The sequence below is a fragment of the Theropithecus gelada genome, chromosome 4 (assembly GCF_003255815.1).
Source record: "Theropithecus gelada isolate Dixy chromosome 4, Tgel_1.0, whole genome shotgun sequence".
Taxonomy (NCBI): Eukaryota; Metazoa; Chordata; class Mammalia; order Primates; family Cercopithecidae; genus Theropithecus; species Theropithecus gelada.
In genome coordinates, this window is record NC_037671.1 from 54,961,214 (window position 1) to 54,978,774 (window position 17,561).

At 42.2% G+C, this 17,561-nt stretch overlaps 1 protein-coding gene across 1 annotated transcript; it reads right to left on the reverse strand.

The window, feature by feature from the left end:
* Positions 1-10,642: 10,642 nt before the first annotated feature.
* LOC112622508 (glutathione S-transferase A1) lies at positions 10,643-16,301 on the reverse strand. Its single transcript, XM_025382305.1, has 5 exons — positions 16,254-16,301; positions 15,240-15,372; positions 13,180-13,321; positions 11,899-12,030; positions 10,643-11,022 (listed from the first exon to the last, which is right to left on the reverse strand). Exons 2-5 carry the CDS (start codon positions 15,359-15,361, stop codon positions 10,900-10,902), a joined length of 519 nt encoding a protein of 172 aa, XP_025238090.1. The 5' UTR covers positions 15,362-15,372; positions 16,254-16,301; the 3' UTR covers positions 10,643-10,899.
* Between the last annotated feature and the right edge of the window lie 1,260 nt (positions 16,302-17,561).

The window sequence follows — 17,561 nt, forward strand, 5'->3', positions numbered from 1 at the left end:
CCCTAGAAGTTCCCTTCTTCACAGGACGCCACCTCTCCTGAAACCCTCCTTTTCAGCTGCCACCTGAGGGACAAGATCTCCTGAGTTTGTCCATGACTTACCCCCGAGGAAAACTCTCAGGCAGTTACTGAGGGACTCTGGTCTGGACTGGGAAGTGTTTTTCTCAGTGACACATCTAGAGGGCAACGCTCAATGGAGTCCCACAGACACCTCTCAGCATTTCCTGCTCAAACCCTGGAAGGATGACCTGGTAACACTGGGAAATGCTTGGTAGTTCTCCTGGAAGCTCTTAATTTTAATCACTTGTTTATTGTCTCCATTCTTATAGATATGTAGGCTACTCGAGAGCAGGAACTGAGTCTGTCTTGTTCACTGTCTACCCTCAGAACCTCACACAGCACCTGGCACTTAGTAGGTGCACAATAAAATAATCATGGAATTAATATACTCAGTCTTTAACGGGTTATTTGTTATAATCCACTGTCTTCCACCTCTCATGTGTGGTACGCATTTTAACTTTACATTCACTTTTTGATATACATTTTATCCCCTTATATAAATTTCTAACGTATAAAATAACACAAAAGTATCACTACCTTCCTTGTATTCCTATCATAGAATCAGTAACTACCAATGTTAGTGAAAACAGTCAAACTCTAAAGTATTTGAAGATTTATTCTGAGCCAAATATGAGTGTCCAGTGCCTGTTGGGTCAGCCTGAACTCCTTCTGATTGCAGTTTCAGAGCTTTTCCACTCCACCCTGTAAGCTGGCTCTGCTTCTGTCTGAGAAATTGTTTCATATTTTCCCATTCAGACTCCATTAACAAACTAAATTTGGAAGGGAAGGGTGAGAGGGGGCCATCTGAATCTTGAGTTCCTTTCTGTTAGCAACTTTTCAGGAGCTTGATTGGAGAAAATAATAATAATAAATGTGTTTCTTTCTCTACTTTGATAACCTAAAAACTTGAGTGAGTTGAGGACTAGTATAACTGTATTTTCCTCAACAGGAAAATGGGCTTGTTTTGAAAGGAATACAAATGGTGAAATTCCAGTAGTAAATTAGAGTTAATTTACTCTTGGTCCCTGGGTGGTCCTAATTACTGTTTCTTGTCAGAGAGAAGGGAGACTGAGATAAATCACAACTTCTGCCATTATGAGGTTCATAGACTCAGTAGGCTCTCTAAATTCTGAGCTCAAGTTTCTCCTTTCAAAATAGGGAGAGTTATATCTATTTTTGAGGGCTGTTGAGAAAGTTAAATGAGATATTGTATAGAAAATTTATAATAGGAACTGAATAATGAGAGTGACCTCCTGCCCCACTTCTTGGGATGTGGATGAGTCTCTGGGAACACACTGGGTAGCACATGGATCTCCTCTCTCTCTTTTAACTCTTTCTCTCTTAACCCATCAAGCTCTGGCAAAAATAAGATTTTACATATATCAAGATTTCTTTTTGAATAAGGCATATAATGAGTCTCTTTTTTAAAAACTTCTGTAGAGAAGTTAATGATAGTCACTGATCCAGTCAACCTGGGTTAACAAAGTTTTCAGTGAAGGTTCAGGGAGGCCTGACCTGTCATTAACACAGCCTTGCTTAACTCCTAGACTGCAGCAGACCCTTGGTTCCCAGGTTGTTTTATAACCTGGAAAAAGAGATGTTTTATACCCCGGAAAAAGGCTGCCATGCCCTGCACCTGGTGGGCCTCTCTCCTCCGGCCAGGCCCAGCTCCCACCCACTCCCTGCTCTGAGCACTGTGAACTTATCCTGCTCCCAGGCCCACTTTGCATAAACTCCAGGGGTGTGAGAGCGAGCCCCACTGCTTCTCTCTCCAGCTATTCATAGCTCTTGGGCAGGGTCTCACTCTCAATACTAGATGAAAATGGTTGCTTCTCTACAGCATCCTGTTCCTTACCTGAAAATGCAGACATTTTGCTAATCTTTCTTCTATTACTTGTTTTCAGCATATTTTCTTCTTTTAAAAAGTTTCATTCAAACTGCCTAACATTCATTGAGCTGTTTCAGTGTCTCAAGCAATGATGACAGCTTATAGCAAAAAAAAAAAAAAAAAAAAAAAAAAAAAATTGGTTGGATTTGGTCTCTGCCCTAAAGTGGTTTAGATCTAGTCAGAATAACAGGCTTCTGGCCAACTGACAGAGCAGAATGTGCTTAGCAGTGATTTCCCCTTAAAGGATTCCTAGCATTTTCAACCCAGGAATCATGATTCTGTTAACCAAGCAAATCAGAGAAAGGGGAGAAGGCTGCCAGGCTGAGAAAACTGAGGACTCTTGCCCTTCTGCCCAGTTGGGCTCCATCTTTCCAGGGTAGCATCTCAATCTGCAGGTTCAGTAGATTATGTACCTCCCAAATGTCTGCCTTCCTACCTTTCAAATTAGTATCAATCCTCATTCTTGTACAAACATTGCCTTGCAACATGCATTTCTTGTAATTTCAGTATCTTCTCACATGGGTGTTGTATTAGTCCGTTCTCATGCTGCTATAGGGACCTACCTGAGACTGGTAATCAATAAAGAGAAGAGGTTTAATCAGCTCATTGTTCTGCAGGCTGTACAGGCTTCTGCTTCTGGGGAGGCTTCAGGAAAGTGACTATCATGGCGGAAGGTGAAGGAGAAACAAGCACATCTTCACATGGCTGACAGGAGAGAGACAATGGGGGGTGGCTGCTACATGCTTTCAAACAACCAGATCTCGTGAGAACGCTATCACAAGACAGCACTAGGGGAATGGTGCTAAACCATTGAAAACCACCCTCATTATACAATCAGCTCCCACCAGGCCCCACCTCCAACACTGGGGATCATAATTCAACATGAGATTTGGGTAGGGACATAGAGTTAAACAATATCATTCCACCCCTGGCCCCTAACATTTCAAAACACAATCGTGCCCCAATAGTCTCCCAAAGTCTTAACTCATTTCAGCATTAACTCAAAAGTCTAAGTCCAAAGTCTCATCTGAGACTAGGTAAGTCCCTCCTGCCTATAAGCCTGTAAAATCAAGAACAAGTTAATTACTCGCAAGACACTATAGGAATACAGGCATTGGGTAAACTCTCTCCTTTCAAAAGGGAGAAGTCAGTCAAAACAAAAGGGCTGCTGGCCTCATGCAAGTCCGAAACCCAGCAGGGAAGTCATTACATCTTAAAGCTTCACAATAATCCTCTTCAACTTGTTTGACTCTGTCTCACATCCAGGCTCCCTAGGCCTTGGGCAGCTCTGCACCGGTGGCTCTGCAGGGTACATTTCCCAGGCTGCTTTCCCTGGCTGGTGTTGAGTACCTGCAGCTTTTCCAGATGCATTGTGCAGGCTGTTGATGGATCTACCATTCTGGGGTCTGGGGTACAATGGCCCTCTTCTCATAGATCCACTAGGCAGTGCTGCAATGGAGCCTCTGTGAGGGGGCTTCAACTTTTCCCTTCCCCACTGCCCTAGTAGAAGTTCTACACAAGGGCTCCACTCCTGCAGCAGGCATCTGCCTGGTCATCCAGGTGTTTTCTTAAATCCTTGAAATCTAGGCAAAGGCTCCCAAGCCTCAACTCTTGCTCTCTGTGCACATGTAGGCTTAACACACATGGAAGCTGCCAAGGCTTCTTACAGCTTGCATCCTCTGGAGCAGTGGCCTGAGACGTATCTGGGGCTCTTTATAATCATGGTTGGAGCTGGAGCAGCTAGGACACAGGATGCCATGTCTCAAGGCTGCACAGAGCAGCAGGGCACTGGATTTGGCTCACGAAACCATTTTCCTCTCCTAGGCCTCTAGGCTGTGATGGGAGGGGCTGTCACAAAGCCCTGGACATGCCCTGGAGACATTTTCCCTATTGTCTTTGCTTTTAACATTTGGCTACTTTTGCAAATTTCCAAACTTTTGCAAAAGGAGCAGTATGTTAATAACTAAGAGTTTTGCAAATTTCTGCTGCTGTCTTGATTTCATCCCCTGAAAATGGGATTTTCTTTTCTACCACATGATCAGGCTGCAAATTTTCCAAACTTTTATGCTCTGCTTCCCTTTTAATATAAGATTCAATTTCAGATTGATTCATTCAGACTCAATGACAGATTTCAGATCATGTTTTTGTGAACACATATGAACATATGTTGTTAGAAACAGCCAGGCTAAATGTTGAATGCTTTGCAGCTTAGAAATGTCTTCTACCAGATACCCTAAATCATCTCTCAAGTTCAAAGTCTCACAGATCTCTAGAGTAGAGGCACAAAGCCACCAGTCTCTTTTCTAAGGCATCGCAAGAGCGACTTTCACTCCCATTCCCAAAAAGTTTCTCATCTCCATCTGAGAACTCAGCCTGGACTTCACTGTCCATCTCACTATCGGCATTTTGGTCACAACCATTCAACAAGTTTCTAGGAAGTTCCAAATTTACCCTCATTTTCCTGCCTTCTTCTGAGCCCTCCAAACTGTACCAGCCTCTGCCTCTTATCCAATTTTAAGGCTGCTTCCACATTTTCAGGTATCTTCATAGCAATGTTCCACTTTTCTGGTACAAATTTCTTGTATCAGTCCATTCTCACACTGCTATAAAGACATACCTGAAACTGGGTAATTGATAAAGCAGGGAGGTTTAATCAGCTCACAGTTCTGCAGGCTGTACAGGCTTCTGCTTCTGGGGAGGCCTTAGGAAACTTACAATCATGGTGGAAAGTGAAGGAGAAGCAAGCACACGACTGGCAGGAGAGAGAGAGCGAATGGGAAGGTTCACTTTCAAACAACCAGATCTCATGAGAACTCTATCAGGAGACAGCACAAGAGGGATGCTACTAAACCATTAGATAATACCCCATGGTCGAATGACCTCCCACCAAGTCCCACCTCCAACACTGGGGATGACAATTCAACATGAGATTTGGGTGGGGACACAGAGCCAAACTATATCAAGTGTCATATTTTTTCTTCCTGTGTCTTATTTTATAGCCTAGACAGGTCTCACATCCAGATCCAAAAGGAGGACATCACTGAAGCTCCTAATCTTTCCTTTATATTTTTCCTCAATATTAAACATTTATTCCAGGACATTGTTGACTTATATTCTAATGGCACCATACACATTAGCTGTATTCCTTTAGATGCACTTTAAAAACTAGTTATAAAGGCTGGGTATGGTCACTCACACCTGTAATCCCAGCACTTTGGGAGACAGCGGTGGGAGGATCACTTGAGCCAGGAGCTTGAGTGCAGCCTGAGCAACATAGAGAGACCATGTCTCTACAAAAATAACAAATTAGTCAGGTGCAACGGTGTGCACCTGTGAGCCCCGCTACCCAGTAGACTGAGCTGGGAGGACTGATTGAACCCAGGAGGTTGTGATTGCAGCGAGCCATGATTGTGCCACTGCCCTCCATCCTGGGCCATGGAGCAAGACCCTGTCTCTAAAACAAAGCAAAACAAAGCTAGTTATATGCTGCAGTAATTATTTAGTTATTCTATCAGGAATTCTGAATATTAACACTTGAGAAGTCATGTAGTCTACAGATACCAAACCAGAAAATATTTTCTCCCCAGAGGACATTCAGCAATATCTGGAGTGATTTTTGCTTGTCACATCAGGACAGAAGGTGCTGGGTAGTGCTTCAACATAGGTAGGTGGAGGCCAGTGATGCCTTGGAACATCCTATCATGAACAGGACAGCTCCTGCACCCAAAGAATTACCCAGCTCAAGGCGTGCCAAGAGTAAGATGAGAGACTTTTCCTTAGCCATTTCCAAGGTTTGCTGTGAGTTGGTTAAACCCTAGATAGAGAATGTGACTTGTCATCTAGCTAATTAATGGGAAAGACTGAATCAGATTCTAGTTTTCCTGACATTCAGAAATCGATTTATTCCTATTATAAATTAACCTTAATTTTGAATTTTCACAGCTATAAAGTATTATAGTTACTTATGTACACATTGTGTCCCCACTAAATTGTGAGGTTCCCAAAGAGCAGAGAGGTCTCACAGTATGTTTTAGCACAGTGTTTTGCACATGATAGTATTACAATATCACTGGTGCTTGGATAGATCACATAGCAATGCTAGACATTTTAGCGGTCACAGAGATTTCTATAATTTCATCTTTTGAACTTTCTTGATGAGAAAATCAAATGATATGGAAAAAATTAAATAGAAAAATTAAATAATAGATTCAAGATAATGGATCAACCAATCCTGATTATCAGACTCAATTTTCTACAATTCAACAGAATTAATAAAGATATGGGTGTGGCTCACTGAGTAGACCCAGAAGGACTAAGGAATAAGGAATTTGGAAAGAGCAAGGCTATCAGGCAAGTGTTTAATTAGGGAAAGGACAAGGATTAACAGGTAATTGTTGAATCGGGAATGTGAAAATTCACAAGAAGGGCATTATTGTTTTTAATTTTGTTAGTCCTTAATCTAAGTCATCTTGCTTTATAGAACTAAAAGTTCTAAAGACTTAGATTCACCTGTAAGTTCTAGATAATTGCTCTCAAAAGATTCTGCCTGCCTTTTGGAGCATAACAACCTTAAAGAAATATTGAAAAGCCAATGGCATCAACACTTAACAACAAACCACAAAGCACTTCCCGAAGGAAGCATTAATGTGTGATATCTACCATCAAGTTGTAAATTAGAATTCTGTTTGGCAGGTGTTGGTGGCTCTTTTCTCAGCAGGAGATGGAGGTTTGGAGAAGCAACTGCAGACATGGAACTGTCCAGTTGTATGCCGCTTTTACCAGTCACTGGGAATTCCCAACTCTGTAATCTTGCCAAATGTAAGTTCACAATAATTGTGTGTTGATTACTTGTCTAGAGAATGTTACTTTAGCATAAACACCTACCTTTCCTCTGGTGATGATCATATTCTCAGATTACCTACAATGACATCGTGACTATTTTTTCCCCTCATGGCATTAATTTTTCTACTATCATTAAATTCTCGTAGTGTAGTTTTCTAAATTCTTCATTTTTGCATTTCTTTAACGATTGTGAGAGTTGTCAGAGTCAAAAGGAGTCAAAATGTTAGGAAAACTCTGACAAACAGAACTGAAAAAGGCCATAAAGAGAATGTTCTTACTCTTTTGTATCTGATAACAAAACAAACTAGGAAAAACACAACCTTGAACGAAGGCCATTGCAATCTTATAAAAGAATACTTCTGTTAGGACACTTGCCCATCAACTGCCTGTTTAAACTTGGCCTGGCATTACCCTTGTTATTGATATTTGTAGTGAATGATAAGTATTTCAAAATGTTTATTTAATCCTCATTTTTTTTCCTACAAAAATATTTGTCTTTCTTAACTTCCCTGAATACATGCATAGTTTACTATGATAAACATATACCCATTGCAACGCTTAATTCTCAAATAAATATATTTTATTTGAAAGGCTCTCTGTTCATTATTTAAGTTGAAACAATGTATCCAAAAGCAGATGAATGCAGAACTTTTAAACTGTCATCCAAGCACACAGAGAAGGCATTAATATTAGTATAAAACAGATTTTTCTTGTGCCAAGGACACATTTCAAAGTATCTTTTTGTTGACCTAGACGGGAGGACATGAGGTAATATAGGGAGATTTCTAAGATCTAAGATTGGTATTTTCTTTGTTAAAGGCTGTCACCCTTGTGGCTCAACAACTTACTCTGAGGTCCTAATGTGGTTTATAAATTACATGTTCATTTCAATAGCTCCCTCCCACTGAAAGGAATAGAGTCAAGTTAAAAACAGCCACTCCCACACATTTCAGGGCCGCAGGACTGCCTACTAGATTCTGAGAAAAATGGCAAATCATCCTCTTATCACAAGGCAAATGGTTAATATGTTCCTTTTCAAGGTTGGTAATAAAAGTCTAACCAAAAATTTCAGCAGGTTTTGCTCTCTTTACAGTAAGTCAGTAGAAACTGGCTTTTTGACGATACTCACTTTTAATGACTTGAATGTAAGGACTAAGGCAGATGAGAAATCTCTGCTGGGAGCATAGCTGGGAGGGGATGTTTCTGAAGGGCAGGCTGATGGCACTCTGGAAGGCTTCTCTTACTGGGTTGCCACACAAAATACAGGGCACCCAAGTAAATATGAATTCCAGGCAAAGGATCAGTCATGTTTTAGTATAAGTGTGTCCCAAATGCTGTAGGAAACATGTTTATACTAAAAAAGTATTGATTGTTTATCTAAAAATTCACATTTATTTGGGTGTCCTGTATCTTATCCACCAAATCTGGCCACCCTATTTTTATAGTGTTTCCTCTCTGCATTGCTCAAATCACCCTTCCTGGCCTCTGGGCCTTTGCACATGGTGTTTCTCCTGACTGGAATACTCTACTTTCAGCTCCTACTGTATTTTCTCTATTGTGTCTTTCCCTACATTAATTTGGCAAGATGTATTCAATATCCGATTTCCCCTTAGACCTTGAGCTCCTGAGGGCAGAGCCTTCTTCTTATTTGAGTCCTGTCCTTATTGTCTGGGACAAAGCCTGGACATTGTAGGAGCTCCTAAAATAAGATAGTTTTAAAATTTACATGGAAAAATTCTAGCAAATATGAAAGTAGAGGGAATAATATAACAAGCTTGAAGGTACCCATGACCTGGATTCATCAGTTTCCAGCAACATTTCTTCATCTCTACCAGGTAGTAGATTACGTTATGTTGACTCACAAGAAAGAGAGGCCCATGTCCAAATCCTTGGGTCCTGTAAATGTGACCTTATTCGGAAAAAGGCTCTTTGCAGATGAAGTTAAGGAACCTGAGATGAGATCATCCTGGTATATCCAGATAGGCCCTGAATCCAATGACAAGTGTCCCTGCAACACAGAGAACAGAAGACACAGACAGGCAAAGGGTGAGGTGCTGGAAGCCCCAGGCAGAAAGTAGAGTGATGTGGCCACGATCCGTGAAAGTCCAGAAATGCCAAGAGCCCCCAGAAGCTGTAGGAGGCAGGGAAGGATTGTTCCCTAGAGCTTCCAGGGGAATGTGGCGTTCACACCCTGACTTCGGACTTCTGGCCTTCAGAATTGTAAGAAAATGCATTTCTGTTGTTTCAAACCACCCAGTTTGTAGGAATCTGTGACAGGAGCCACAAGAAAATGATGCAAACTCCCACATACTCCCTCCACTACCATGGGATTCTTTTCAAGCGAATCCCAGACAGCATATCATTTCATCTGTAAATACTAGTATTCATCTCTAGAAAGGAAGAACTTCTCTTCTAAACACAATTACACTGTGATTATGTTGCATATGATTTTATCATATTAAAATTCTATAATTCCCTAATTTCATCAAAGCTTCAGCATTCTAGTTCATGTAAGTGTCCCATAAAAATTTCTTAGCAGTTTGTTTATTTTGGTCAGCATCCAAGCAAGATCTCAACAAAACATTTGAGGGATATGAGCCAATTTTTTTTTTTTTTTTTAGAAATTATGAATGAATAGAGACAGGTAGAGTATGTGGGGGTTTGTGTGTTCTCAAAGCCCAGTCTCAGATACTCAGGTTCTGGAGGTGCATAGAGCTGTGCATGGGTCTGTGCAGACGTCACTGTCTGTTGGTGAAGAAGTACTGGGGACTCAGCAGGCCAAGCCCCACACCATGAGCTCACAGTACAGGGGAGCAGACACAGTGGCCCTCAGGTGTTACTAGAGGCTCCCTGGGGCTCTGTGGTGGGCAGAGGACAGCCCAGCACTCCTGGGAAGCAATGAGGTAGTGTTAAGTGTGTCCACTGGGAAGAAGCTTGCCAGGCAGGGCTAGCAGATGCACCCAGGCAGGAAGGCAAGAGGCCCCCCATGCTCAGAGGGTTGATTGGGCTGGAGATCAAGGAGTGAAGATGGGTGTGAGGATGCATTCTGTATGCAGTCAGGACTCACTGAAGAATTCTGTGATTTTTTTTCCGATTTGCATTTTAGAACAACTACTCTGATTGTAAATGGAGAAGAGACTAGAGCAAAGTGAAGCTGCAGGTAGGAAGCCTGTGTGTCTGTCTGCTCCCTCAACCACGTCTGCCAGCTGTGGGGAAGCTCACTCTAACAGGAGGAGAGCTCTAATTGCAGAAGCCCAGGTGTCCTGAGAGAGATTCACATTATAAGCCCAGTATGTGGGCGGAGCTAGAAAGCACTCCTAATCGAAGCATTCTGGTACAATGACACACCAGGGAAAAATGATTTTGTATATAGTTATTTGTATGTAATTCACACATACCATCTGTATCTTGGCAGCCCAGGCCTGAGTGGCACTGAGGGAACTAAAAGAAGGCTCATGCCTGGGACCCCACAGAGCCTTAAGGAGCAGAGTGAGGATGAGTCAGGAGCACATACACTGTAAGGGACAACAGGGTGGCCTGAGAGCAGAGGGTGGGTCTGTTTGCTCTTCAATATTTCCTCACCTCCTAGAAAACTGAGGAATCCGGAGCAGACAGAATCATTGTTTTACAAATGCATAAGAAAGAATGCTTTCATCAGAAACAAAATGACTGTCCAGGAAAAGAAGAAAATGGCTTTATGCCATTACCCAGAATGGTAACTCTTCTCCTGTGTGTACCTGAAAATGTCGGAAGGGCATTTCTACGTTGACATTTTAATAGATTGTACGAGAAATTGTTTGTTATAGGACAATTCTTGGAAAAGTCAAACAAACCACATTATCTATAGTTTCCTTTTTTTACTGAATTTTTAATTCCAAGGAAGTGGTAGGTTAGGAGGAGATTGGAAATCTGAATTCACATCAGATCCTAATGAAAGCAAATCAATTTTAACTAAGTGGACGAATAGGAGCTGTATTATTTAATCTGCATGTAATTGGAAAGAGTTCATTAGCTTCACAATAGGCACAATCAACACTTAGGTAAAGCCGTTTATTGTTGCAAACTTTAGAATACTGGTCTTGCAAGTTCTTGGCCTCCATGGCTGCTTTACTAAAACCTGAAAATCTTCCTGGCTTCTTCTAAAGATTTTGCATCCATGGGAGGCTTCCTGGGGCTGCCAGGCTGCAGAAACTTCTTCACCGTGGGCAGGTTGCTGACTCTGGTTTTCAGGGCCTGTAATTCATAAAGCACAGCCTCAGAGTGAAGCCAAGGCCTGCCACCACCATTAATACCACCCAGGGAATCTGACCCCTCCTGCCAAACACCAAGCGAGTCCCCTCCATCAGCACCAGCATGGAGGCAGAAACAGACACCCAGTGAGAAATGAAGATCAGAAGAAGAACATGTAGCTCACTTTATTTTCCCCAAAGACGTCTTTAAGTTTTAATCAGTTCAGTCATCCCTATATTTCTCCTTACGTATTAATCCTGTAGATTAGTGGCTCTCATATAAGACAAGAAAAAATAATATGCCTGTGAGATATCAACACAGATCAGTCTCTAAGCAGAAGTAAAAATATGGGGAAATTAGTTGGGAAAGGGAATAGCTATAGAAAATATAAAGACAAACCACCTTTTCTCAGTGAGCGATACAGTGTGGGGGGCAGAGTGCTGGAGAGCTGTGCACAGAGGAACACAATGTCTGACAGCAGGAGCCGGAGCCCAGGGAGAAAACCAGAGGGAAAGGGCCCTGCTCAGAGCGACTCAGTGAGGGAAGACAAGTGCACGTGTGGGATAAAGGATATCACAGAGAATTCAGAAACAGAAACCACATTGAAACAGAGGGATGGGGAGGATGCTGGGCCCTGGGTTCTTTCCAGAATAAAAGGCAAAATACTCTCTGTGGGGTAGCATGCACCACAAATTTCCTTTCCATAACAAAAGTGTTTTCATTCCTCAAAACTGGAGTCTGGAAACTCATTTTGGAGACCTTGGGGCACTCAAGGCCTGGAGAAGGCTGGCATCAAAACTTGGACAGTCCCAGGGCCCAGATACAAGATCCCAAGATGGGAGATGTGGGGTTGCCTCTCTGGGCTGCGAAATGGGTCACCTTCAGCAGAGGGAAGCTGGAGATAAGGCTGGAGTCAAGCTCTTCCACGTAGTAGAGAAGTTCCACCAGGTGAATGTCAGCCCGGCTCAGCTTGTTGCCAACAAGGTAGTCTTGTCCATGGCTCTTTAAGACCTGGAGAATTGGGGGAATCAGATCAGGAACACATGCCCACCCAGGCTGGGACCCCTGCTTCTTTCAGAGCCTCTCCACCCTGACTTTCCCCACCTCTGTTGCCTTACTGCATGGGTGCAGAAATCCAGAGCTTTCTCCACATTATCTGAATGAATGAGAGAGTAAGAAGTGTAACTCTGCTCACTCCTTGGTTGGAGCCCAGGCTCCCATTTTCTCTTCTCATCCACATCGTTGTGGCATCTACACCACCCACCCAGCTCGCTTCTTCCACATGGGCCAGGGGCATAGCACCCGCCGCCACATGTTCTGTCTGCCGTAGGCCCTACAGCATGGAGCCCTCACATTCAGGACGTGGCTCTACATTCTGCTCCCTCCCTCTCCAACCTCCCTTGGACAGCGACTCCACCTTCATGACAACACTCTTCCCCCAGAAGGAGACTATTTCAGAGTCCTCATTTCTCCTTGTCTGCTCTCCTCATTCCCTGCTCTATCTCCCTGGGATCTGTAGTAAACCTGGGTGAACCTGAATTCATCATCTTTCTTACAGCATTGACTCTCACTCCTGACTGGCACTATGTTATAATCTGCAAGCTGAAGCGTTTACGGGTGAACTGCACTGATGTCTACAACTTACTATATAATGCATTTTACAAAATCTTCCTCTGCATCCCACAATCACTCCCCTTTTAAAAAATACCCATCTCTGAAACACTACAGTATTCTCTGGTTGGGCAATCAGTCTCCTGTCTTCCTGCATATGGTGCCAGAATGCTTTCTGATGGATCACTTTCATCATGTTCGTCTTCAATCAAAGTCCATGGGGTTCCATAGACTCAACAGCAACCTCTAGTGTGGTCAAGAGCCTTCCACAGCCCACGTTCTACTTATGAACACAAGATTTTGTTGAACAGGTAATTCCATGTTGGGGTTCAGTAAATTAAAAGTTTACTGGAAAATTATAGTGTGGGTATCGTGATAAAATTGTTTCTCCAAGCCTATTTTCATAAAATGCCTTGAGAGTCAGAGTCCTGCGTTGGTGTTCAGGAAGTCTCACTGAAAGTGAAGGTCAGTGGCCCCAGGAATGCCCAGCCACTATTTTTCTACTGGCCTCTAAACTCAGTTCCCCAAACACTGAACAGTTTCACTTACTTTTTCAAAGGCAGAGAAGTAGCGATTTTTTGTTTTTTCTTTGATCAAGGCAATTTTGGCGTCTTTTTCCTCAGGTGGACATATGGGCAGAAGGAGGATCATTTCACCCAAATCTGCTATACCTTCTGTATACATATCAATCCTAAAAGACCAAAACAACCAAATGGTCAAATACTTTTTGCCTTAGATTTCATAGGTTTATAAAAACCTAAGAGAGTAGAGTAACAGGTGATGGCAAAATAATTCACCTCCAGTGAGCGCTTTTCAGAGTCTAGTCATTATGCTCTGATTTTTACAGGTATATTAACATTTATTTATTAAAACAACCTATCGAGGTAGACAGATCTCTAAATTTTGTTACGCACATGACCTAATACAGGAAAAAGAGCATCGGTGGTCACAGACATGAGAGAAATCCGTGGAATCACTGCCAGTACTCACTGTTGCTGTGCCAAGATTTATCATCTCCGTTGTGGCTTGTTCTGTGCATGAACTTAGTGTGAGTCAAATGGCCAAAGACCTGCTTCCTAAGTAATCCTAAGAGAGTCCCTGGCCATCTCAGCCAAATTCCTCATCCTCTCTCATCATTTTACGTCTCCTAGAGCTCCTTCTATGCCCCATGTTAACAGTTCTTCCAATTACACCCATGAAACACGTTTCCACAGCCCTCTCCATGTGCTGTTGCCCAACTCTAGCCATGTGTGCCTTTCTTGAGACCCCACCTAAGAATCCCCTTCCCTGGTGAAATTCTCTATACAGTTACAACCAGTGCAAACTTTTCTTCTTTTGTGTCAAACTGGAGTTTCACAATACTTTTTAAACAAGAGCTTTATTGATGCATATTCACATATGATAATTGCCACCAGTTATATTACACTATTGAGTGGTTTTTGGTGCATTCACAGAAATCTGTAAAAATAACCACAGTCTAATTCCAGAATTATTTTTATCACACTGATAAGGACATCTGTACTATTAGCAGTATTCTTTGTTTTTCTCCACGCCCCACTTCTTTAGCTCCAAGTAACCACTAATCTACTTTCTACCTCTATGGATTTGAATATCTGGACATTTCATATGAAAAGAATCCTATAGTACGTGGCCTTCTGTGTCTTGTTTGTTTTATGTAACATGTCTTATGGTTTAACCATCTTGTAGCATGCATTGGTACTTCATTCCTTTTCATGACCAAATATCTTTCCATTGCATGGCTAAGGCACATTTTCTCCTCCATTTATTGATTGATGAATATTTGGGTTGTTTCTACTTTTTGAATACTATGAGTATTGTTATTTGCATTATTCATTTATGTAAAAAATGTATTTTTGATTGTTTGGGGATATGCCTGTTAGAGGAACTGCTGGGTCATTGGTAATACTATATTAAAGTTTTTGAGGAGCTGCCAGCAGTTTCATTCAGGATTTATTTGGAATCATGCAGTCTGATCACAACAGCAAGGAGACCCCTTGATTTTGCTGGTATTGAATCAAACTGGATGTTTTGGCCTTCTAACCATGTGTCAAGGTAACCCCAGCATCCTTGGTGGGGTGGCAGCCTCTACTAGCTCTGCTCAAGTATTCCAGTTGATATAATTGGTTGGTAATTTAGGTTCCTGGTCATCATTCTTGGAGTTACTGGGACCTAAGATTTGGTGTCTTTGCAGCTTTCCCTCCCCAGTCCTTCATCTACAGACTCTCAAATATTCTATGCCTGTCCTAAGCTGTTGGCTGGAGTCCAGCCTCTGAAGTCCTGAGCACCTGGAATTGTGATTCTCCATCCTCCTCAGTTCATGTTTCATCTGTGTTTGGAAATCACCATGAGGTGCTGGATCTATGGACTGCATCCTCTTCTAGAATCACCCTTGCCTGAACCCACCCCATGTTCACTATTCCCTCATCTCCATGGACTCTTCAATACTCTTCAATACTGGACCCCAGTGTACACGCCCAAGGCCCAGCCAGGTGTTGGTCATGATGCCCTGCCACGGTCCCGCCCACTCAAGGAAGGACCTAAATCATTATGTGTTCTCTGTGGATGGAAGAACAGAAAATATACCGTACAGGGCTCTCTCCTTTATGTCTTTCCCGTAGAGGTTGTATTTGCTGGCAATGTAGTTGAGAATGGCTCTGGTCTGCACCAGCTTCATGCCGTCAATCTCAACCATTGGCACTTGCTGGAACATCAAACTCCCATCTTTAGAAGGAAGAAGAAAAGGAGAGTGAAATGTCTATGAAACCCAGACTTTCAGGATGAAAAAAATGGTTGTGGAAATGACTAAATTCGTAAAATGAAAAAGAAATTATTGTCTAGTAAGACTTCACTTGAAACAGCTTTTATTATTATTATTTTTATTTTTTTGAGACAGAGTATCATTCTGTCGCCCAGGCTGGAGTGGGGTGGCATGATCTTAGCTCACTATAACCTCTGCCTCCCAGGTTCAAGTGATTTTTGTGTTGATTTACCTTCATGAATATTTTAGGAAGAGGTTGGGACAAGTTACAATAGGACTGGCAACAAGATGCCATTTAAAACAGGAAGTTCCCAGAGTAAGTCTCATGGTGTTTGTGACATTTAAGGCAGGTTCTGAGAGCTTTTTATGTAAGGGTCCCTTTCTGTGCTCTTCAAAGTCTGCAATAGTGCTGCAGTGTTACCTTGTCATGCCCCCTCCGTGAGAGAAAAAACTCAAGACACTGGCCACATCTGTTTCTCTTCCTTTCATCTAATGCATGTTCTTGCATGTGCTTGGATGGGGAGGGCTGTATGGGATCCTGTGCTGATGACCACAGCTCATTCCTGGTGCCCCAAGCACGAAAACAAAAAAGGGCTTTCTCAGGGTGCAGGAGATTGTTCCTGTGGCAAACACTCTGAGAGGTCTGGTCCTTTTAGCCTGGAGAGAGTTGCCAGACTTGATCAAAGAGCCACATCCCTTCCATCTTAACCACTTTCTCTCTCTGCACCATGTCCAAATATCAGGCCCCATACACATAGACATTGCCGGCTGCTCAAACATCCCCTTGTACCTTCTACTAGATACCCTCATACCCTCATCAGAGGCACTTAGAGATTGATCTTACCATTTCTTAACTTGTCCAAATCTTCTGCAGATTTTAGATATATCTCTTCAAACTGGAAGCAGACACAGCAAATGGGTTCTTGTTAGTTCATTCTGTTATAGACTTGTGGCCTTGGATGGCCCCTATCTGGTGCATAATTTGGAGAATATAAGATTTCTGAGTTTGGCAGGGTACCCAGAGGGGACTGGTCATGGCCACTCGGAAATTTAGACCTAAATCATTGAGAGAAGTGCATGGGTCACAGCACATAGCTACTCAATCTTCTAAGTCACTTCACCTTCACCCTGATCTCATGGATGTCTATGATTAGGTCATGTTTTGAGAGGGGACGTCACTGGAGAAAAGGCACTGAGCAGTTCTTCGAGTTATGGTGTTGTCATATCTTAGGAAAGCCTGTGTCTCCAGGTGAGATTAGACCACAACCTTGTGTGTCCCCAGCATGGGGCGTGCCATGGGCTAATGGCCATCAAATATTCTGCCACCAAGGAGCCTCTGCTGTAATTTGTATTGCCCCACTTCTCAGGAACCCTGCTAAGGGTGAAATAGGTCACCGCTGTTACACAGCTTTAACACTTGCAACTATAATTTTCTCTTCTGAAGTTCGTGAGACACGATAGGGTAAAATTGTCAATTTAATAAAGGAATGAGAGTCCCACATTAATATTATTTTTAATGAAAACTCCTAGTTTCTGATGTAGTTTTGTGCCACTGGGGAATGCTTGTGTATTCTAGAAGCTTCCCCACCTCGTTTTAACCACGTGTTTATTTCTCTGCATCCTTATAGACATGTAGGCCGCCCCAGGGCAGGGACTGTGTCTATCTTCTTCACTGTCTATTTCCATGACCTAGTACAGGACCTGGAATTAGTAAGTGCTCAACCAAATAATTTCTATGAATGTAGTCAATCTTTAATAGGTAATTTGTTACGATACACTCCCTTGCATCTCTCATGTGTAGTTTGCATTTTTACCTCTAATTACAACCTCTAATTACCTCTAAAATGTTATGCATTTTTATTTTTTATTGTAGAAATTATGAACATGAATAAATATAAATAGAAAAGCATAATGATTCTCCTTATGCTTCTCACCTAGAATCAGTAATTATCAATCAAAACCAATATGGTTTCATCTGTAAGCCCACCTACTTCTCCTCTTGTAATAATTCCATAGAAATCCCAGATCCGTATGATTAATCCTTAAATACTTCAATGTGTTTTCCTAAAACACATTAAGTATTCTAAAGATAGCCATAGTACATCATCACACATGAAATATTAACAATAATTCTTCCATGTCATCAAATATT

What these genes read in the sequence shown, in the direction of transcription:
- LOC112622508 (XM_025382305.1), bottom strand. Translation starts at nt 15,361, where the DNA reads ATGTTCCAGCAAGTGCCAATGGTTGAGATTGACGGCATGAAGCTGGTG. An exon ending in GACATAAAGGAGAGAGCCCT is followed by an intron (nt 13,322 to 15,239) that starts GTACGGTATATT and finishes TTGGTCTTTTAG; the next exon opens with GATTGATATGTATACAGAAG. An exon ending in ACTTCTCTGCCTTTGAAAAA is followed by an intron (nt 12,031 to 13,179) that starts GTAAGTGAAACT and finishes CCAATTCTCCAG; the next exon opens with GTCTTAAAGAGCCATGGACA.